The sequence below is a fragment of the Pyrus communis genome, chromosome 11, assembly GCF_963583255.1.
Source record: "Pyrus communis chromosome 11, drPyrComm1.1, whole genome shotgun sequence".
NCBI classification, from domain to species: Eukaryota; Viridiplantae; Streptophyta; class Magnoliopsida; order Rosales; family Rosaceae; genus Pyrus; species Pyrus communis.
The window spans coordinates 1041283-1063428 of NC_084813.1; the positions used below are offsets into that span (position 1 = coordinate 1041283).

Here is a 22146-nt window from a genome sequence, read left to right on the forward strand (position 1 = left end):
AACGTCGGCGAGGTAGCAATGAGAAAGAACTGCGAGATTTAGGTAGATGGAGGCTTGCGGGTGGGCGTCACCGACGTGTTTTTTCACGGTTAAGAGGAAAAGAGGAAGTTTTTTTTAGTCATTAAGGGTAAATTAGTAATTGTACACCAACTTTTTGGTTATAATTATCATAAACTTAAAGAAGTTGCTATTATTCTATTTGGGATCCAAATTTTGGTTATTTTTCCAAATTTCCCATAATGCCCATATTCATTTGACTCTGTTGGAAGCAACTCTCAGCAGCATATCCATGAATCGGATTTCGTTTTCTACCTGATCCTCTAAGTTTTATCAAATCAAGTAATCTTTCGGGATCACACTAAGTATATTTGGATAGAGCTTGATCCCACCAACGCATAAGCGAAAACCGTTCGCAAATCAGAATTATAACGAATGAGATATAAGTGAGCGAAGGTAAAGGTAAAATGTTCATTTGAACCAATAAATGGTTAAACTGGTACCCGTTTATAATCGCCGGTAATACCCATAATTCATTTAAATTTCACAGATAAACGGTTATACCCATAACCGTTGTTTAAACAATTGAACAATTACCCATACCTGTGGGCTGTGGGTATTTTGCCCATCTCTAAATGTGTTTGGTTATAGGTTGAAAGGGAGGAGTGTATGTTTGGATGGAAGAACATGATGGCCTTGAGTAAATTTTATATTGCACGTGTCATAATTTTTTTGGGTCACTTAAGAGAGTGAGTAAATGGGATAGTATTATCCTATGGGTCTCGCCTTTTTTTTAGCGAACTCTTTTCTAGTTGTAGATGTAGCTGAAGTTTGTGACATCATGATATTCTTAGGTAACCTTCTTCTTTTCTCTTGGGGCCTATGCCCGTTGTCGTTAAATAAAAAAAGGGTAGAAGAGTGCCTAAGAATAAACATACGACTGGTAGGAGGACTAGGTCGAGATTTAGGAGCTACAAGACCGGTTGTTGCGCTCCTGCCAAATCAAACGAAAACCAACCAAAACGCACACGCTACACATACGGTATCATTCGTTCCATTGTCTTTCCTAACAACCTTCCACACCAAATCACCAATCAACAACCCAAAAAAAGCACAAAAATATCAACAACAAAAAAAAAAAGGGGTAAGTAGGATTTCAGATTAACGAACAAAAAGCAAAAACTTTGATCCTCCCATGCTTCCAAATTTGCAAAGAAAGTTGCCAAATTTCCAAAAGGGTTCTTATTTTTTCGGTCGAATTCAGAAGGGTTGTTTCCATTTTCCTTAATTTATCAAATTTTGTTGTGTGAATAATAGTGGCATTGTAGAGGGAGGGGATCGTGGAGATGGAAGCAAAAGATGGAGCCTCAAATCCAACCTCCTCTACCAAAAAGAAATCCAGAAAACCCAAATGTTCGTTTTCTAACTCCCTTTTGTTTCACTCTCCCTTTGTGTAGCATGGATGCATGTCTCTGTTTATGTTAATTTGGTTTGTTTTTCATTTTCCCATCGTTTTCTTGTTTTAACTTTTATTTGGACGCTTGAATGTGGATGTTTTATTTCTTCATTGTGCTTTATTTGGTAATTATTTGACAAACGATAGAATAATCTAGCACTAAATTCATCTAAACTAGGGGAAAGTGGGAGGGTACGAAGATGGGATGCAATGGGTTAAAAGGGAGGGTTCTATCCACTAGGGTAATTTATTATGTTTATGAAGAAACCACAACTTTTTCTTCTAGGAATCCAGCAACATATTTTCTATATATTCATGAAAATATATAAAAACAGATAAAAGTAGATGCAGTTGGATTCTCATTGTGCATAATCCAGTCCTTTTCGGATAGTGTTAAAGCGTTATTCTAACGAAAATAATATGCTTGGTGCATGCTATGATGCATTACAGATTCCAAGTTCACACAGCAAGAGCTTCCAGCTTGCAAACCAATTTTAACACCAGCGTCGGTATAGGTTACATTGCATTTTGTTAAATTTTTCTTTTCAGTTGTAGGTTTTGCTTCAGTTTTGTGTGTTTTGGTTTCTAAACGTGTTTCCTTTTTGGATTTCAGGTCATTTTAATATTTGTCGCCATCGGCATTGTCTTTATACCAATTGGACTTGCTTCCTTATTTGCATCAGAGCGTGTAATATATCTTCACATTCTTTATGTAGTGCTTATCGTGAAGTTTGGTCAGTGGCGGCTGATTATTCTTGAGCATGAGACTAAACTTTGCCTTGTTTAACATGCAGGTGGTGGAAATCGTCCACCACTATGACAAAGATTGCATTCCTCTTAAATATGCAGATAATATGCTTGCATACATTCAGAGTAGTAAAACTAACAAGACATGCGTTAGGAAACTCACTGTAAGTACGATCCTCAGCCAGTGTTATGTTTAGGCTAATTTTGCAAAGTCTTTATCTGCTTTTCTTGGCTGATAAGACATACTTCTGATAATGTGAATTTACTGGTGGTTTTTCAGATACCGAAACAAATGAAATCTCCCGTTTACATTTACTACCAGCTTGATCACTTCTATCAGAATCATCGCCGGTATGTAATAATTTTCTTGTCAACTATCATTTTTTTCTTATGGAATATATATATGGCATGGACATGAACATGGCTGTTTGATATAAAACATTCATGGAAGAGGCCTAGTTTCTGTTTGCTAACATGGTCATAGAGAAACTTAAATTATACTCAGCGCAAGCTGGGAAGCCCTGGACTTATATTATTTTCAGAAATTTGAGTGCCTAGATATCCCATAAGCAGTTGAAATTAATTCTCTACGGATTAATTTCGAAGTGTTTCCACAAAGCTATTCTCCTCCACAGACAAGTTATCTCCGAGAACAAACATCAATGAAAGCTTAAGGGTAAAGCAAACAATACTTTCTAACAACTAGTAAAATCCAAATTCCAAGTAAGTGCTTCAATGGTTTCAATATTTGGTGGAACCTTTAAGTGCTTTAATCGTTTCACTATTTGAATAAGTCTTACAGAGTAAGGTAGGTTCCTGGAGGTAAAAGATTGTGGAAGGTGAGAGCATCTGGAAAATACTATTGTGAATGTGAAGTGATAAGAACAAGAGCCGGACTGTTATGGTACATTAACATCACTCTTGGAGTTGCATAAGTAATATCCCGACTTTGACTAGAAGTATTTAGGGTAGGAAAATGCATGAAACCTCTGTTTCTCTTTGCCAGTACTGTGCACCAAACATCTGAAAATAAACATAAGGTCCCCTTACAGACAATTTCCATAGGTAGTCAAATTTTCCTGCAACATGTGGATACATACCCGTAAATGTGAATGATGAACTGTAATTGTTATCTGAAACTAAAAGGAAACCAAATCATTTCTGTCTAGTGTAGGTTATTCTTGAGGGGTATGTTCGACAAGTTAAAACCCTCACCTGCCACCTGATTCGAGGTGCTACTCTGTCTAATCAGATGATGCCTACATTTGTTTAGTAATTTATTTAGATGGAAAAATGAAGTTGTCAGTTTACCAAGGACATCATTTCTGTAGCATTTTATGTGTAGCATTTCTATTACAGGAATTTCAGAAAACTTTAATACGAACTTGAAAAGGCCACACTATAAAACGTCACCCCCCACCGACCCCCTCTCCCCTTATCCCCCTTGTTCTGAATTTCTGAAATATTATGATTCTGTTTCTCATGTAGTATGTTTATTATTGTTTCCAGGTATGTTAAAAGTAGAAGCGACAAACAATTGCGGAGCAAGTCCTATGAAAATAAAACAGATGACTGTGCTCCTGAACGCTATACAGCAAAGGGTGTAATTGTTCCGTGTGGTCTCGTTGCATGGAGTTTGTTTAACGACACATACAAGTTTTCAGTGAATAACAAACAACTAGGAGTCAGCAAAAAGGACATCACATGGAAAAGTGACCAAAAGAACAAATTTGGCTCAGACGTCTATCCTAAGAATTTTCAGAGCGGGGGTTTGATTGGAGGAGCAAAACTGAATTCTAGCATACCTGTAAATCTCCTCACCTACTTTCTGTCTTTTGTTCCCCTTATTTGCCATTCTTATTTTATTTCTTTAAATTAATATCCTTTTCTTGTTCTGCAATCAACAGCTGAGTGAACAAGAAGATCTTATGGTTTGGATGCGAACTGCAGCATTGCCAACTTTCAGAAAACTGTACGGGAGAATAGAAGTGGACCTTGAAGCCGATACTGTAATAACTGTGACAATAGAGAATAATTATAACACTTACAGCTTCCGTGGCAATAAGAAGTTGGTACTTTCAACCGCAAGCTGGATTGGCGGAAAGAATTATCTACTAGGTGTGGCATACCTTACTGTTGGTGGGCTGTGTTTGTTCTTGGCTCTAGCCTTCCTACTTCTCTATCTGATCAAGCCAAGGTACGTGAATTATTTCACAGGTCATACAGTCTGCAAAGATCAACTAGAACTTGATTCTGTTTTAGACAATTACGGTAAATTTACACTGGTCTTTTTGCTAAAATGGATCAATTCCTCTACGAAACCAATATTTAGTGGATTACTGTCCCTATATATCAAACACAATCGGCAGTGTTGTATCTATGTCCAAGCTACTACTGAGATGTGCTTCAAATTGTTTCGCCCTTTTTGTGCAGGCCTCTTGGGGATATATCGTACTTGTCTTGGAACAGGAGTGCATCAGGAGGACACATATACTAGAAGTCTGTCCATGCATCTTAGTATCCGCTTTGATCTTTTTTGGGACAATCTTTTTAGCCATTAGGCTGGCCAGATCGAGATTTCTATATGTTTTTCTTGGATCTTTTCCTTTGTTTTGCTATTTATAGATCTTTAAAACGACCAATTTGTGTAAATATTGTATTGCAGTTGTGTATCATATGAATTTCAAGCAATGACATTGCATAGATTTTACGTTTTGGACGAATTACTGAAGTTGTTTGGGATTGCGTTTTACTAGGAGGTTTCTATTTGTAGGTTTTTATTTGGACATTTACAGGAGTTGCAGACTTGCAGGTGAAATCAAAATAATTTCTTGTTGATTATGTAGAGTATATGAGAATCAGTAACCTACGAGGATCTTCATATATTGAGGAGTGCATAGTGATGGAAGGCTCGAACTAATCTAAATTGTAATGAGGAAGATTTGAACTCGAGTGCATAGTGAGAAGTACATCCGCTGTAACTAATATGACAATGCCCACGTCTGCACTAAAGTAATAATATGATCAAAAGTTCATGCCAATATTTAAAAAGTTTATTTTTAGCTACGCCTATTAAACCTCGACTTTGATTTTACTTTTCTCCTGTAACTCAAAAGTCGTCACTTTGCACATTGAGACTCCATATTCCTTTACTTGTGAGATTCTGTCTATTCTGTCAAAATTGTTTTGCAGGGAGTAAAGTGACAACTTTTGAGTTTCAAGACAGAATAATATTGACAAGATTTTGTTTTGCTACAATAGTAAGTAGAACAAATGAATTTAGAGGGTGTGCAAAAAAAATAAAGAACCAATTTCTATTCTTTTTTCAAATATGAGTGACCGCAAAGATTAATGCACTAAAAACTGTAACTTACTCATAGCACGCTGTGATTAAAAAAAAAAATGCATTTTACGCATACGAAGTGCTTGCAGAAAAACTAATACTAGTATTATGTGGGCCTTTGGCCATGTTACAATAACAGATTTAACAATGATATTTCAAGAAATTTAACCCTTCTATACCTTTGTACTTCTAAAAAAGTAATTGACCAAAGCAATAGAGCAGAAGAATGTCAAAAAACTTGTAGAAGGAAAATTCAACGGCCACTAATTGAAATAGAAAAATGCAACCGGTAAGTCATGCACAAGCTGGTAATGTAGGCTCCATTGCAGAGGAGATATCTCTGTCACACATTTCAGAAGTTATGTTCACAACCCCTTCATCCTGAATGTTCAGATGCTTAAATCTATGAGTTAAAAAAAAAAAAAAATCAATTTTATGCGATTTTATCAGACGATGATCTACGTACCTTTGCAATATTCCTGAAGTATGTTGTTGTATAATTTCCGGTAGGGAACAGTACTTCAAGGAGATCTGCTAAGACCAGTTGAGGCTGGGAGATTGCTCCATTGTACCAGTCTTTACATGTAAATACAGATACCAATTATGCACTATTTTTCAAGTATAAAAAATAATATTTCAACGATAACATGGTATAGAAAATAATAATTCATTAAAATATAAAGCACACGGTGAAATTACTATTTCAATTGCTTAAGACCAAATTGTTATCCTATTTTAATTGCCATAAAAAAAAAAAATCGACGTTATATATAAAAAAGAATGCAATATATGTATAAAAACACTTACCAAGGGCAGTTGAGTTCTGAACTCTTTTATCGTATCTCCAAATGCTTTGGTTAGAGAGGAAAGCAAAACAAGAATGATCTTCCACGTTTATGTTTTGCAGAAACGTTGATGAATTGTACATAACTGGATCCCAAGTGTATGTTTCGTCAATAACCACATCCACGGTCTACATGAAGAAATAAACTGAGGTAAGTATATTGTGACACGCGTAACTAGTTAGGGCTTGAGCGCTCATGATTAAAATTTACACTGTGAACTCACACATAGGATGGCATGCAGTGCATCCAAATCGTCAGGACTAGAGATGTTGTAGGTATTCTTGTTGATAGAATCATCCACATTTTCACCAAATGCGTCTTCCACATACTGCGTGTTCCAAAGTTGAACACACGAATACCAGTTAAAATAATTAAAATAGAAAATTAGATTTTCATCTCTGATCAATAGAATGATTTTTGTTTTTATTCACGTTAGGTTATATTTTAATGAGATTTTTGAACATTAGTCCTTGAAAAAGATTGAATTTTAAAGAATTTGAAAATTACTGACCTTCAATTTGTATGTTTCCTTTGCAAAAGACCATGTATCCTGCATAAATGAACTCTAATTAATTAATGTTATACGTAGAAGTATGCAAATTCCCTATTAATAATTTGACAATCTTCTCATGCAAGACTTTAATTCTTTCTTCCCAAACAACCAAGGTTTGCAATAGTGTTGGAGAACAAAAAGAGATTATTATTGCTCTCTGAAATTTTGTGTGCTTGCGACTAACATTATCGTACTCCATCCATGCTACTGTTGGTTTGAAAGATGTCCTGTTTTTCGCAAGTTTGGTCAAGCATTGATAATTCTGTGTAACCTGCATAATTAAAAAAAAAAAAAAATTTGATTTGTTAGTGCAACAGTAAAAATCGTATTAACTTTTAATATATAATGACAATTACAATGGGAAGCAAGTTTGTAAGACGGGGCGAATCCTGAAATAGGTTGCCTTATTTCGGCTTGTTCTTTGCAACTTGGGAACATGAAGTTGAAAACGCTAGTTACGCTGCGGTGGATATGTATCCCCTGTACACACCACCCGCCACACCTTGGGAATCTGTTTCACCCGAAGCACCATACCAATGATCACCCATGGCTTCTGTGTAGTGCCACAAAGACTTTTGGCGGTCTTATTGGTGCATACGATGATGGGGTCTTTGACTAGGGTGAAGTCGTAACAAGGTAGCTATTTTAATATTTATATATATTTTTTATCCTAATATATCTTAAGCTTATATATAGTTAGTAAAGTTCATTGTTTTACTTCTTAGGGTTTTCCTGCACGTTTAGAGCTTACAGAAAATATCTTGGTTTTTAGAAGTAAAAAATTAACGACCTATCATTTTAAAAGGAATATGAAAAACATAAGGAAATTGAAAGGAGATGAAATATTTTTGCAGTTTACATACAGTGGTTTCTTATTGACTGTAAAAGAGAACGGTATTTATAATACTTACTGCATCATATACTTGATTTGCTCTGCTCTCAACGTTTGCAAACACTCCCAAGAACTTGATCCACTCTGCTCTCTATCAAGAACACAGAAAAATCAGATATTAGCATTTTGCTGCTTTCTTTTCTTTCCTTGATTTAGGTATGTTGGCCTGCCCGCCGTCTTTTTCCTTCCTTGGAGTTTTTCTTAAGTGGATTTACCTGCATGAAGTTTTATTGGCCTGCCTGCCCACTCGTTCATATTCGCTACAAATTTTATTGGATTGAAAGAAATATCGCTTAATTACTCTAAAAAAACCAAAAAAATTACATATGGACACATGAAATATCGCTTAATTACTCTAAATGATACCACAAAATTACATATAATTTTGAGGACAAACTAATTTCCATGATATATGCTTGAGAAAAGATAAATAATCACCATGATAAATTGATAATGTTTGCTTTATTTAACATTAGTGTTTCTTTTGGCTTTTCTATTATCTCACCCTTTCCTATATAACTTAATAACAATGCCTATTTTTTCAACTATTATTCTTGCAAGTTTTTTTCTTAACATCTCTATTTGAGCGAGTGGGAGAATTAATTGTACTTAATTAGGATCTGATTTAACAAGATGAAGAGTAATACCATAGCATATATGAATCATAGGAAAACTTGAACGTGTAATGTTACATACATACATGACGTGCTAACCTGCAAAGGGTTATCCTCTCCATAAGGAACAAAAGAGGCAAAATTGCAAGCCTGTGGTTGGTCAATGTTGGTAATGAAATGTGCTGCAAATTTTGCTACTTGTTCTGGCTCACCATTGGGAATCAAATCAATTTCTCCAGCTTCATACAATTTCAAAACACATTGAGAAGCCACAGAGTTTGATGTAATGCCCTTCAAGCTCCCTAGTAATCCCAGGAGCTGCATAACAAAATTAATATTGGTACAGAAAATAAAGCAAAAAGAACAAAAAATGAAATTGATACAAGATATTTAGAAATTGTATGTGAATTACGCCATATTGGAGCTGGCAATCCTCACCTCGAAAAAGGAAACTGCAATTTTACAAGAAGATGTTTAGAAAGGGATTAAAAATTCGCTTGAATTAAGGACAAAAGATCATAAAATAGAAAAATGTGCAACAGAAAAAGGTTCCTGTAGAGTTGTAGGAAAAACTAGTTTATTGGTACCGTGGGGAACAAATTTCACACAAACGTATAACTACTATGGTGTCTCTACAACCAAAAAAGAAAAAAACAAATGAAACGTTGTCACACTGATGTGGTGTGAGCCGAAGGCTCTCCAATGCTTAAGTTAAGACTTGACTTTAGGAAGAAAGAATCTCATATTATAGGTTTCAAGGAAATGGTCATGCCTTTATATAGGGGTAGACATAGTTTTGAAGATGGTTCATTAGGAAACGAGTTACGCTTCCCAAGTAGTTGGTTCAAACCCTCCGTAATCTCGCCCATTTAGCCAACTGTTGACCATGAGAGACGTGATGAGGTGCACCAATTAGGAGTCCCATTAGGGGCGACTCTTGACAACATCGATGCTCATAGCCTTTGTCTGAGCCATGATTATTGGGAATTTGGGATGGCTATCCCTCTTGCCTTATCCAGCATGGCTAACCTCGTTTCTGAATCCAACTAGTTCACGACTTTTGGGCTTTGTATGGCCCAATGTATCGTTTTACGTGAGTTCATCACGTGTACCGTGGAGAACACACTAGCCTGGTAAAGGAGTCATCTCTACCGGGCATGAACATGATTTACGGGGTGATATCTCTTCCTCATGTTAATTTTCAACTCACATCCCACTCCCTCACTTTCTTAATATAGATTAGTATTTACTTACTCACTTTATGTGTTTGAACACATTTTTTTAGAAAATGAGAAGAAGAGAGGGAGGGGGGGGGGGGGAGAGAGAACGTGGGGGGTGGGGGGGGAGTGGAAGGTTTTTGTTTTTGGTTTTTTTTATTTTAAATATTAGAGATATTTTAACATGACATGTATGTGAGGTTTCAATAAAAAACAGTAAAATTTAAATCTGTGAAATCACATTATTGCCGATCATTTTTTTTTTGTGACAGAAGACTAAATTGTCTTTTCACCCTCTTTTGATTGACAAAGAGGGTTTCATTAATTAATAGAGATAATATCGTTTTTCAAAAAAAACAAAAAACAAAAAAAATAAAAATAAAAAACAAAAAAACCCAGACAAGGGTTAGGTGCTAGTTTAATTTTAGGAGTAATTTCATCATCCTTTACTTGCTTTAGTACAAGTGGCGTCCCCATACACACAATTTTCTTTAAATTTTCCCGTACACACAATATTATTTCGCTTTGATAGGGAAAAATACGGAGTCCGTAGCAATCAATAATACCTGGAAAATAATCGGCATCGATTGAATAATTTGATAATGGGATAACAAATGATTTGATCCTCGAGGTACAATATTTTGTCCTTGCTGCCATCCTTGTATTGTTCTGCATTTTATAAATTAAGGATATTGTTAGAGTAGATTCTTAACTATACGAGTATTTGTATTATAGAAAAATACGATATGAGAGCACTAAGTGCTGCTGAAACTCTTATCACAAATGAATCAGTGTTGAACCATGGTTTCTAATTTCAATTATTTAAACACTTGTTCATTTCTGATTAGATTTTCAACAGTACTTGCTGCTCTTCTTTAAGCAGCAAAGCATGGTTCTTTTGCTAAGCAAATATAGCGAAGCTAAAATATATTTGGGAGTTTCTAAGTATGATTTTCAAGAAGTAAAACTATTTAATTAATTATATTCTTATGTATTCTGAAGAATGACAAATTAACCTGCAGCCCTCTGTAGTGCAGTAGTAGGGATGTATAGAGGCTTAGATGAAGAAGAAAAAGGTACCTGGATGAGAAGGTAGCTCTTGCCGTCAATGGAATTCTTGATGACTTTGAAAGTCTGTCCATAGTATATATGGAAATTAACTGCGTCTACCACCTTTGAAATATTGCCATTCACTTTCACAGGCGCTGTGGCTGCATTTGCTCCAATTATTCCATGGCAATCATAGCTAAAGAAAAGCCAGACCGCAACGAAGAAAGGGACGAACCTTTGCACCCAACTGCTCTTAAAACTATAAGAAGAAGAAGATGAAGCCATATGTATCTGCCGGCCACCAAACGAAACAACAAAGCAAACGTCTCTTCAAATTAACTAGCTTAGCTCTCTAGCTAGTCTCTATAGGTTGCTTGTGAATTAGCAGTCATTTAGAGCATGACATACTTGCTCTCAAGAAGTGCCCATTCATGTAGGTGGACTCCACATAATTATATTAGTTTTTATTTTTTATTTTGGTGTTAGAGAAGTATAGAAAATATACGACAAAATGGGAGGGACGAAGAATAATGGATGAATGATGATAGGAGGGAGTTACAAGAAATGGGTATCAAATACCATATAAAATGATAACTAATAACAAATTTGTTTCATTCATTCTTCTTCTCCCAAATCATTCGTACCATCATTTTTGTAAAACGTTTAGGGGAGGGGAGGCCACCCCATTCCAGAGACAGCGCATATTACAAGCCTCTTTGAGGATTTACAGAGATGGTCTTATTTTTAGATGATTTTCATATATTTTCTCTCTATCTCTGAAACATGAAAACTAAAAACTAAAACGAAAATATTACAAAACTACAAACTATAAATATAAGTAAAAGGAAGCTGGAATTGAATGATTCATATCCCTTCCATGTTCTATTAATCCTTCTAGTTTAGAATATGCTCCCATCACAATTCATGAGAGGGAAAGTCATGGGATGAACAATGACCTACCTATTACCTACTATGAAAATAGTGGATTGGCGGTGGCTTCAAATGACTATCTTGAATTGAGAACGTGAGTGTGAGTTGGCAGGATGTGTAGCACCCCAATTGTTAATTGGGAGGGACAGGACAGGATATATAGTAAGTGACCCGTGAACCATTATTTCTTGTTTTGTTGCATATGTATATTTGTCATCTTCTTTTCATCACTTTTGCTGCATGCTCCTTTTATCTTCCAACATATTCATCCACATGGTCATGTGCTCTGCAAAGATTTGTACTACACAACTCTCTCCACCATCTCCAATAGTGAAAATGTTCATGTGCTCTAGCAAGTAGCAACCCAACGAAATATATATTTAGTTTCCCAATGCCCCAAATGGGAACTGCCTTTCTTTTTCCGTTTAAAGTGTTCAACAAATTTTTAAAAAGTAGTATAGGGACTAGGAGGTCGAGGGAAATTTGTAAAATTTGTGTGGGGGCTCAGCTTATCACTGAATTTTGTTGAGTTGCACTGCAAACTATTCAAAATTTACCATGAATTTTAATTACACGGTCAGAAACTATGCTCCCCTCTGGCATGATTAAGAAAGTAAATGGAAACCAGGAAATCTCTCTTAGTATAGATGGATAACAAATCTTACTTGATTTTGTTGGAAATTCAAATCAAAACAGGATGTTGCTGCTAGCTATTGTTGAAAATCAATGTCAAAGTTAGGCATGGAAAGTTAGGCAATGTTAGGTATGGTTGAATAAAAATTATTAGGTGCAATTAATGTGTTTTGTGTGGTAATAAATAATCTTAGTTTAATCATTTGGTTTGCTATAAATACCCAAGTTCTCAAGCATTGTAGATCATCCCATCCGAATCCCACTTCCAATTGTGAAGAAGCTTGTAAGCTTTCTTATTCCAACAGTTTGTAAACCTTTTTCATATATCAAAGTCCAAGTGTTTTGCCAAAGCTTGTTGCTTCCCTCCTTTCTCTATTTCTTTCTTTGTCCAATTTTATTTGAGAGTGCAAAGTGAAAGAGGTGTGATAGAGTTTGTAAACTTATCACCCACATATTTTGGTATTGAGTTAGTAAACTGTAAAATACCAACAATTGGTATCAGAGCCAGAATACCATTCTGGCAGGTGCAGCAGTTATGGCGTCCAACTTAGTGCAACTCCAAGTTCCCACATTGAAGAAAGAAAATTATGAAAGATGGTGCATCCAATTCAAAGCATTGTTTGGATCACAGGAGCTATGGGAAGTTGTCAGTAGTGGGTATGTTGTACCCACTGCCGAGCAAGAAGCCGTATATACTGCGGATCAAAGGAACACTCTCAAGGACTTACGAAAGAAGGACCAAAAGGCGCTGTATCTTCTATACCAGGGTTTGGAAGATTCAACGTTCGAGAAGGTTGCAGAAGCAACAACGAGCAAGCAAGTATGGGATACACTCAGTACAATCTACAAAGGAGTAGATCGAGTCAAGAAAGTGAGGTTACAGTCACTTCGAGCAGATTTTGAAACTGCTCACATGAATGAAGGGGAGAGCATCTCCGACTATCACTCAAGGCTCATTGTGATAGTAAATCAGATGAGGAGAAATGGCGAGAGACTCGATGAAGTACGAGTTGTGGAGAAGATACTCCGGTCACTCACATCTAAGTTTGAGCATGTGGTGACTGCCATTGAGGAATCCAAGGATTTGGAGGTGATGAGCGCAGAAGAGCTACTAGGATCCCTCCTAGTTCACGAGCAACGCATTCAGAAGAATGCAAGCCCCACAACGCTAGAGCAAGCTTTGGAGTCAAAGTTGAATATTGACAAACCAAATAAAGGTCGTGGGCAGTGGAACTCACGTCGTGGGAGCTCATCCAACCGTAGCCGAGGACGAGCCCGAGGAAGAGGTCGAGGCTATGCACAAAATCAAGGTCAGTCTCAGGAGTGGAGATCTACTCGAGGAAAGGCGCATATCCAGTGTCACAACTGTAAGCAATATGGACATTATGCCAATGAATGTTCACATAAAAATGGTGAGCATGTCAACATGGCAGAATCAAGTGGAAATACTGATGAAGAACTTACAGTCTTACTAGCACACCATGATTCCAGTAGCCAACAAGATGTTTGGTATTTGGACTCTGGTGCAAGCAATCACATGTGTGGAAAGAAGGAGTTTTTTGCCGAACTCAAAAAAGGGGCCTATGGATCTGTAAGTCTTGGTGACTCCTCAAAGTTGCCAGTTGAAGGCAAAGGGAAGATCAAGATCATCCAGAAGGATGGAAGAGAAGAATACATCTCCGATACCTACTACATACCAGGTATGAAGAGCAACATTCTGAGCATTGGTCAACTGCTCCAGAAAGGGTACATTATACATATGGAGAACATGCTTCTCACTCTCAGGAATGCAAGGAGAAAGCTTATTGCACATGTTCGAATGTCAAAGAACCGGATGTTTCCGTTGAATTTGAACACAAAGATTGGAAGCTGCAACATCGGTGTAATGGAAGATGAGTCATGGAAATGGCATCTTCGATTTGGCCATCTTAATTTCAATGGCCTAAAGTTGCTGTCAAGTGGAGGAATGGTTCGTGGTCTACCCCAGATTGAAGCCACACGCCAAGTATGTGAAGGTTGTGTGCTTGGCAAGCAAGCACGACTATCGTTCCCTGTTGGTGATACATGGAGAGCAAAGGCACCACTGCAGTTGGTGCACACAGATATATGTGGTCCATTGGATCCCATGTCTTATGGAGGTAATAGGTATTTTATTACCTTCATTGATGATTTCAGTAGAAAGACTTGGGTCTATTTTCTCAAGGAGAAGTCAGCTGCCCTAAAAATTTTCAAGGAGTTCAAGGCACTCACAGAGGCAGAAAGTAACCACAAACTTGTGGCTGTGAGATCAGATAGAGGTGGAGAGTACACCTCCAATGCTTTCCAAGCATACTGCAAGGAGCAAGGAATTAGGCATCAACTTACTGCTGCCTATACCCCACAGCAAAATGGGATAGCCGAAAGAAAGAATCGAACCATCCTTGACATGACAAGGTCCATGCTTAAGGAGAAGAATTTGCCAAAAGAGTTATGGGCAGAAGCTGTAGCTTGTTCGATTTATTTGTTGAATCGATGTCCAACAAAGAGTGTCAAGAGGATGACACCACAAGAGGCTTGGAGTGGATACAAGCCGAATGTTACACACCTAAGAATTTTTGGGTGTGTTGGATATGCTCAAGTTCCAGAAGCCAAGAGGAGGAAACTTGATGATAGAGGTGAGAAGTGTGTGTTTGTGGGCTATAGTGAAGAGTCCAAGGCATACAAGTTTTACAACCCACTAACTGGCAAACTAGTGGTTAGTAGAGATGTCATCTTCAGTGAGGAAGAGACATGGACGTGGAACAACAAAGAAGTCAGTAAAGAGAAGATCGTCTCCACTGATTTTGAAGAACCAGAAGTTGTACCACCGATTGAGCAACAGCCTGCTCAAACAATCACAACAACTCCAGTGCACAGAATTGCAAGGAGTGGTCCTACATCTAGTGAGGAAAGCAGCTCCTCAACTCCAGTGAGGTTAAGGAGTCTCACAGAGATTTATGGACAAGAAGAAGAAGAAGAAACCAACTTTTTCTGCTTGTATGCAGACCACGAGCCTTTCTCATTCAATGAAGCTGTGGAAGAAGATTGTTGGAAGAAAGCCATGGAAGAAGAGATCCATGCCATCGAGAAGAATGACACTTGGGAGCTGACAAAGCTCCCACCAAATCAGAAGGCTATTGGTGTCAAGTGGGTTTACAAGATCAAACGCACTGCAGATGGGAGTGTGGATCGATACAAATCAAGGCTTGTAGCAAAGGGCTACAAACAGAAGTATGGAGTGGACTATGATGAAGTCTATGCTCCAGTTGCGAGACTTGACACGGTAAGATTGCTAATCTCTCTTGCCGCACATCATAAATGGAAAATTTATCAACTAGATGTCAAGTCAGCCTTCCTTAATGGAGTACTTGAGGAAGAAGTGTACGTGGAACAACCGAAAGGCTTCCAAGTACAGGGAGAAGAAGATAAGGTGTATCGTTTGAAGAAGGCTTTGTACGGCCTCAAGCAAGCACCACGAGCTTGGAACTCAAGGATCGACAACTACCTTCACCAAAATGGATTTCAGAAATGTCCATACGAGCATTCAGTTTACATGAAGAATGGTGAAAAAAGGGGAGTTCTTAATTATTTGTCTCTATGTAGATGATTTATTGTTTACAGGAAACAATGAGGCAATGTTCCATGAGTTCAAGCAATCCATGTTCAGTGAATTCGAGATGACTGACAATGGATTAATGTCATACTTTCTTGGCATAGAAGTGAAGCAAGAAAGTGATGGTATCTACATCTCTCAACAAAGGTACATGAGAGACATATTGAAGAAGTTCAATATGGACAAGTGCAACACTGTCAATACCCCAGTCGCAACTGGATTGAAGCTGTCCAAAGGAGGAGAGGGTGAGTTTGTAAACTCAACAGTGTACAAAAGCCTCGTTGGAAGCCTAAGGTACCTTACAATCACAAGACCTGATATAGTTTATGGTGTTGGACTCGTGAGTCGATACATGGAAACACCAAGGGAGTCTCATTGGCTGGCCGCCAAGAGAATTTTGAGGTACATAAGAGGTACTCTAAACTATGGTCTATTTTATAATTTTGGTGAAGATGCAAAATTATTTGGTTATTCAGATAGTGATTGGGGAGGTGACCAAGATGAAAGGAAAAGCACAACTGGCTATGTGTTTTTTCTAGGATCAACAGCTTTCTCATGGACTTCAAAGAAGCAATCAATTGTTGCTTTGTCATCATGTGAAGCCGAGTATGTTGCTGTAGCCTCAACCGTGTGTGAGGCAATTTGGTTAAGAAATCTGTTGAAGTCAGTGTGTCATCCACAAGTGGAATCGATTGTGATTCATGTAGATAACGTGTCTGCAATCAAACTTGCAAAGAATCCTGTTCAACATGGAAGGAGCAAGCACATTGATACCAGGTTCCATTTTCTAAGGGACCATGTGAAGCAAAAGACAATTGAACTTGTCTACTGTCACACCAAGGAACAAGTGGCAGACATCTTCACAAAGCCATTGCCAATTGAAACATTCCGGCTACTGCGTGAAATGCTAGGAATGAAGGCGTTTTGATTTGAGGAGGTGTGTTGGAAATTCAAATCAAAACAGGATGTTGCTGCTAGCTATTGTTGAAAATCAATGTCAAAGTTAGGCATGGAAAGTTAGGCAATGTTAGGTATGGTTGAATAAAAATTATTAGGTGCAATTAATGTGTTTTGTGTGGTAATAAATAATCTTAGTTTAATCATTTGGTTTGCTATAAATACCCAAGTTCTCAAGCATTGTAGATCATCCCATCCGAATCCCACTTCCAATTGTGAAGAAGCTTGTAAGCTTTCTTATTCCAACAGTTTGTAAACCTTTTTCATATATCAAAGTCCAAGTGTTTTGCCAAAGCTTGTTGCTTCCCTCCTTTCTCTATTTCTTTCTTTGTCCAATTTTATTTGAGAGTGCAAAGTGAAAGAGGTGTGATAGAGTTTGTAAACTTATCACCCACATATTTTGGTATTGAGTTAGTAAACTGTAAAATACCAACAGATTTTGTGTCAATTTACAATACAAATTGTGAAGATATATATGAACTTATAGCTATGGGTTAGGCTGAATTGTCCCCTCTCCCAAACCGACAAACTATTGTTAGAACCGAAATAAAATGGTTGAGTTCAAGGGGAAATTATATTGTGGTTAGCCCACATGGTACCTAGAGCCAAAGAAACTGTGAGGAAAATCCCCATCTTCTTCAGAAACACACTACAACTATTCCCACCTCTTATATTAACCAAGCAAACCTTTTCTTTTTTGTTGCTCCACTTAATTAATCCAAGTCCCTTCTTCTTATTGCTAATTTCAGAATTGCCGTTTTCTTCCACACTAGTTGCAGTTGTAGTTCTGGTGAAGGCATCCATCAATTTCTCATCTTCCATATGTTGCCCGAGAGAGAAGATCATGTGCATCAATATAAGTGTAACTGCACAAACAAGAGTGCTTGCAATTTTCCTCCATGGCCTTGTTGATTTGGCAATTCCGTCGAACTTTTCCATCACAAGTTCCTTGGACCTCTCAAACAAAGAACCTCTATCCTCAGACTTTTTTTGCGCAACAACTCTCTCTACAAAAAAGTTCTGGCCGAAAACTGGGTTTAGATGGACCTTAACTGTTTGTGAGGGCATTAACTGGTGAAAGAATGTTTCAGCCACCTGCCGAGTTGAAACAAACATGCCGTGATTAACTTGAATTTCTTCGATGACTTCAAAGCTTGGAGAAGGCGAATAATCATCCATGTTTCCATCATGGAGGAAGTTCTCGTTCGGGTCTTCATTGATGAAACTAAGTGAGAAATCATCATCATTTGCCTCATTATCATTGAGTTCCTTGATTAAGCCACTATGATGCCCGGTTTCTCCTGCAATTGAATCTTTTGTTAGCCGAAAATAAAGAAGAATTGCAATAACCTAAGTGTAAACCTGAAAGATAATTAAGAAATACAAATCTTGCATATACCTTGAATCTCGTACTGTTGCTCTTGTTCTTCCCTACGAAAAGATGAAATGTTTTCTATTGGAACTATCTTGTGTTCCTCCGTGAAACTCTATCCAATATCACAAGGGAGAATGTATATTAATATCAAGAAATAACAAATGAAGGTAATGCATTTAAATGGAAATCTAGCATTAGGGTTAGCAAGAGATCATATGCGCGCCAAGTATGATGGATGGTAAGTTGATAAGTTAAATTGTAATATACCTTCTCCAGATCTTTGTCTGACATTCCTATCCATCTTAGATTCTCGGCTGTATTGTCCATCCTAAAATCATCCTCCAGGTCTCCAATCTCGATTGACCGTGTATACGAATTTCCCCATGTTTTGTCATCCACATATCTCATAGAATTCATGTGACCAGTAATCTGATTATACTGAGCATCTCGGTCAACCATAAAGCTAAAGTCATTGGCTGGAGGAGCATAGTTTCCACCCCATGTCTGATCCACAAGATTACTGGATTGATTGATCATTTCTTGAGAAACATGTGCAACTGAGAGAATTTCCTGCAAAGCATCAGTTTCAGTACTTGTGGTGTCAGGTGCAGGATTTGAGTATTGCATCGTTTTGAAGTCGGTGAGTCCAACTTGAGAGAAATCCTCCACTTCTAATGGAGGAAGTGAGAGTCGATGCTGCAGCCTTGCACATTCTAATGCAATATCAACCTGCAAGTAGGAAAATGTTGTGAGGAAAATAAACGAATAAAGGAAATGCATTTGTCCAAAAAAACTAGCGTGTATCTTTTGTTGAACTCTCAAACAGAATCATTATATTTGTTTCTTTTTACGCTTTAAGTTGGTAATTCATAACTTTTGTCTAACTGTGTAATAATTTCTCTATATAACTTTTCATATATATTAAAATGAAAATTAATAATACCTTAGATGGAGGGTAGGGAATGTTTCCATGTGTAGAAATATGAGAAAATGAGGACGAGCAATTAAAAGCGTCTTTCGATAAGAACTGTGTCCATTTTCCATCACTTTTTCTACCCATGTCATCAAGTGAGTTTGTATGAACAAAGTTTGGTGATGAAGAGCATGCATTGTTCATTTGCATCGGATAACTTGAGCTCTCGAAATCTTCACATCTTCCTCCATCAGAATACAGTTCATTAACGCTAGATGAATGGTCACTGGTTAGCTGGTAACTAGTAGTACTTGTGCTACCATAATGCTCTCCTATCTTTGGCCCCGTTGCAGTCTTCTTAAAAATACGGCATAGCGCATATGCGTCCTGTACGAATGCATATATATGTTTCAAAAATCTGTAATTAATTGCATGAGGGTTTTTATTACCATGAAATTTCAAACTGTGAATTTTGAGAAAGAATTAGAAAAGAACCTGAACCTGCAAGCCTTGTGCAGTTTCGCACTCCCTCTCGTCGAGGCGATATTCATGCATAACCCAATCGCTTCGAATCCCATGTGGTGCCCTTCCTCTGTAATAAACTAGGGTTTTCTTCATGCCTACAGCACGCGTCTGAGAGTTTACCTTCCGATCCTTTCCCGTCGCCTTCCAATATCCGGCTTTAGTTGCACGATTAGTCCTCGATCCGTTAGGGTACTTCCGATCTCGCGGACTGAAGAAATACCACTCCAGATCTTTGCTAGGCAATAATGACTTTCCTATATACGGCAATATTTCAGTTTGTTTTAAATTGGTTACAGTGAGTAAGTTATTAAAGCCAGAGAAAGGAATGACTATAGGGGATCACATTTCATAATCAATGTGGTTACTGATTTGGTATGAAGGTGTCAGGAAAATATAGTCTAAAATTGTGGTTCGTCCACCGTTACTCCCTAAAAAATAACAACAAAAATAATAACTATACCAACGACGACATAAGAAAGTACTAAGAAAAACATTGTCATTTGGAGGAGATCGATTCTCTCTTACAATCAAGATATAGTCTCAATGACGGTACCTGACTAATAGATGTTTGTTACGTGTTTAAAAAATAAAGCATCCATACAATAAACGCTTCTCATATCATAAATTGGAGACAAAAACGTATCTTTTCATTTGGAGTAGCAAGTGGATAAACATACAAGCAGTTGCATGGCTTAATTATCAACATATAATATTATCAATAATTAAGAATATTCTTTGTGGAAGCTTTAACATAACACTAAGACTGTATATGATTGTTCTTTTCAAGGCCTCCGTAGCCCAGAATCTAATCTTGGGAACACGTCACTCACAAGTTTAATTAATTAAGAACCAATAATGTAATAAAAGAATTTAAAGGGTTGTGAAGGAAGAAGTGCATGGAAAGCATTGCTTGGAACTCAATACCTATCGCACACAAAAAGCAATCCTTTTCTTTTTCCCTGCTAGCTTTTTTGACTTGGTTCATTCTTTGTCTTACTACAAAACTTGGTGTTCACAACAGGAACCCTAAAGATCGAGGGACCGGTGTGTCGGTGGTTTTAAGTATTCTTTACACTCAATTTTTTTTTTATTATTAAAAACCCTAATGGATATTTAAAGGTTAAAAGTTCAGCATATTTGACTCATAAAAGTAAAGCAAGTATTTCATCATTAGTTACAAAAAAATAAAATAAAATAAAATAAACATGTACTTAATTCATTGTTAAGTATTCCGATACGAGCGTAGTTGAACACAAATAAAGGATAAGGGTGCCCAAAGAAGGCAAAAGATCGAATTCCTTTTTTACATAAAACATCGGCCATAATCAATTATTCAATTATGTTCGTGTTAATAATTTGGCACAAAACTGCAATGAACAAATTTATAAATAAGGGATTGTAGGAGAACTAACAATTTTAAAGACTAAAATGATGTTATTTCATCTGAAGCATTACATTAGGGGGTGGTGCAGCACTACTCTTGTTAACTTACGCACATGCCTCTCAATTTTCGAACATCGGATTGAATGAATTAATGAAGATCAATGACAGAAATTAATGGGGGGCATGTGAGAGATAAAAAGAGATGTGCTTGAACAAATTAACAAGCTAACACTTAAACAAAATAACGAAGGAAAGAATAAATATATAAATAGATAAGTAATTAATAAAACAATGAGAAATAAAGGGAAAGAAAGACAGTACTGGAAAAACAAATTATAAATACTGTTCAGAGGGAGTATACCTGGTAAGTCCCATGGCTCACACTTGTAGAGATCAACTTCAGGGATGACCTCTAATTCGATCTTACGGCCATTAATCTTTCTTTTGAGGTAGTAAGCAACTAATTCCTCATCTGTGGGATGGAACCTAAAACCAGGAGGCAATGAAACAGGAGCCATGTATACTATGGACCTTCTTCTTCTTCCTCTTAATTATAATAAAAGGGTACAACTGTTAGTAGCTAGCTAGCTTGGATGACAAGCCTCCTCAACCAAAATCAAGAATTGCACCCTGCAATAATCAATCAGCCACAAAACCCTAGTTATCAGAGGATATTAGAAATTATGATTAGTACAACACTCGTATATACGTGTTACATATAATACTATCATAGGTACGATTGTATACACGAAAACTAACCTTGGCTAAGCTAGGAGGAAGAAGAAGATATGAAGATCCAAAGCTGAGAGAGAGAGAGAGAGAGAGAGAGAGAGAGAGAGAGAGAGAGAGCGGTTGGAATGTGGGGGTTGCTTGGGGTTTTGTTAATAAGAGAACAAAAAGGCAACGATGGAAAACGCAAGCAAATAAAGATGGGGAGGCTGCCACCCCCACCTGTTATATTTCCTCTCTCCAGATCTCTCTGTACTTTAACTTTACAGATTTGTTTTTCCTCTACCAATCAACATGCATGATTCCTCTCATCGTTCTTTACAAGCTTAATCCATCTCTCTCTCTCTCTCTTCTTT

General features: G+C 37.2%; 3 protein-coding genes across 4 annotated transcripts; 1 reads left to right on the forward strand and 2 right to left on the reverse strand.

Moving 5' to 3' along the window:
• Nucleotides 1–1078: 1078 nt before the first annotated feature.
• LOC137708200 (ALA-interacting subunit 5-like) lies at nucleotides 1079–4915 on the forward strand. Of its 2 annotated transcripts, XM_068447220.1 has the most exons (8): nucleotides 1080–1410; nucleotides 1904–1962; nucleotides 2067–2141; nucleotides 2248–2364; nucleotides 2481–2551; nucleotides 3710–4007; nucleotides 4108–4397; nucleotides 4634–4915. In XM_068447220.1, the coding sequence occupies exons 1-8, from the start codon at nucleotides 1344–1346 to the stop codon at nucleotides 4695–4697; spliced, it is 1041 nt and encodes a 346-aa protein (XP_068303321.1). In that variant the 5' UTR covers nucleotides 1080–1343; the 3' UTR covers nucleotides 4698–4915. The 2 variants fall into 2 exon arrangements, with proteins under 2 accessions (XP_068303322.1, XP_068303321.1); XM_068447221.1 differs by lacking the exons at nucleotides 1904–1962; nucleotides 2067–2141 and having other exon boundaries at nucleotides 1079–1410.
• Nucleotides 4916–5631: 716 nt separating this feature from the next.
• LOC137708794 (uncharacterized) lies at nucleotides 5632–11148 on the reverse strand. The gene is made up of 11 exons (XM_068447944.1): nucleotides 10745–11148; nucleotides 10231–10333; nucleotides 8886–8899; nucleotides 8547–8765; nucleotides 7853–7924; nucleotides 7126–7212; nucleotides 6900–6938; nucleotides 6612–6716; nucleotides 6351–6516; nucleotides 6010–6119; nucleotides 5632–5924 (listed from the first exon to the last, which is right to left on the reverse strand). Exons 1-11 carry the CDS (start codon nucleotides 10997–10999, stop codon nucleotides 5838–5840), a joined length of 1257 nt encoding a protein of 418 aa, XP_068304045.1. The 5' UTR covers nucleotides 11000–11148; the 3' UTR covers nucleotides 5632–5837.
• A 6166-nt stretch (nucleotides 11149–17314) lies between these two features.
• On the reverse strand, nucleotides 17315–21682 carry LOC137708636 (NAC domain-containing protein 54). Its single transcript, XM_068447755.1, has 6 exons — nucleotides 21423–21682; nucleotides 19649–19932; nucleotides 19184–19540; nucleotides 18508–18969; nucleotides 18265–18352; nucleotides 17315–18166 (listed from the first exon to the last, which is right to left on the reverse strand). Exons 1-6 carry the CDS (start codon nucleotides 21577–21579, stop codon nucleotides 17427–17429), a joined length of 2088 nt encoding a protein of 695 aa, XP_068303856.1. The 5' UTR covers nucleotides 21580–21682; the 3' UTR covers nucleotides 17315–17426.
• Nucleotides 21683–22146: the final 464 nt, after the last annotated feature.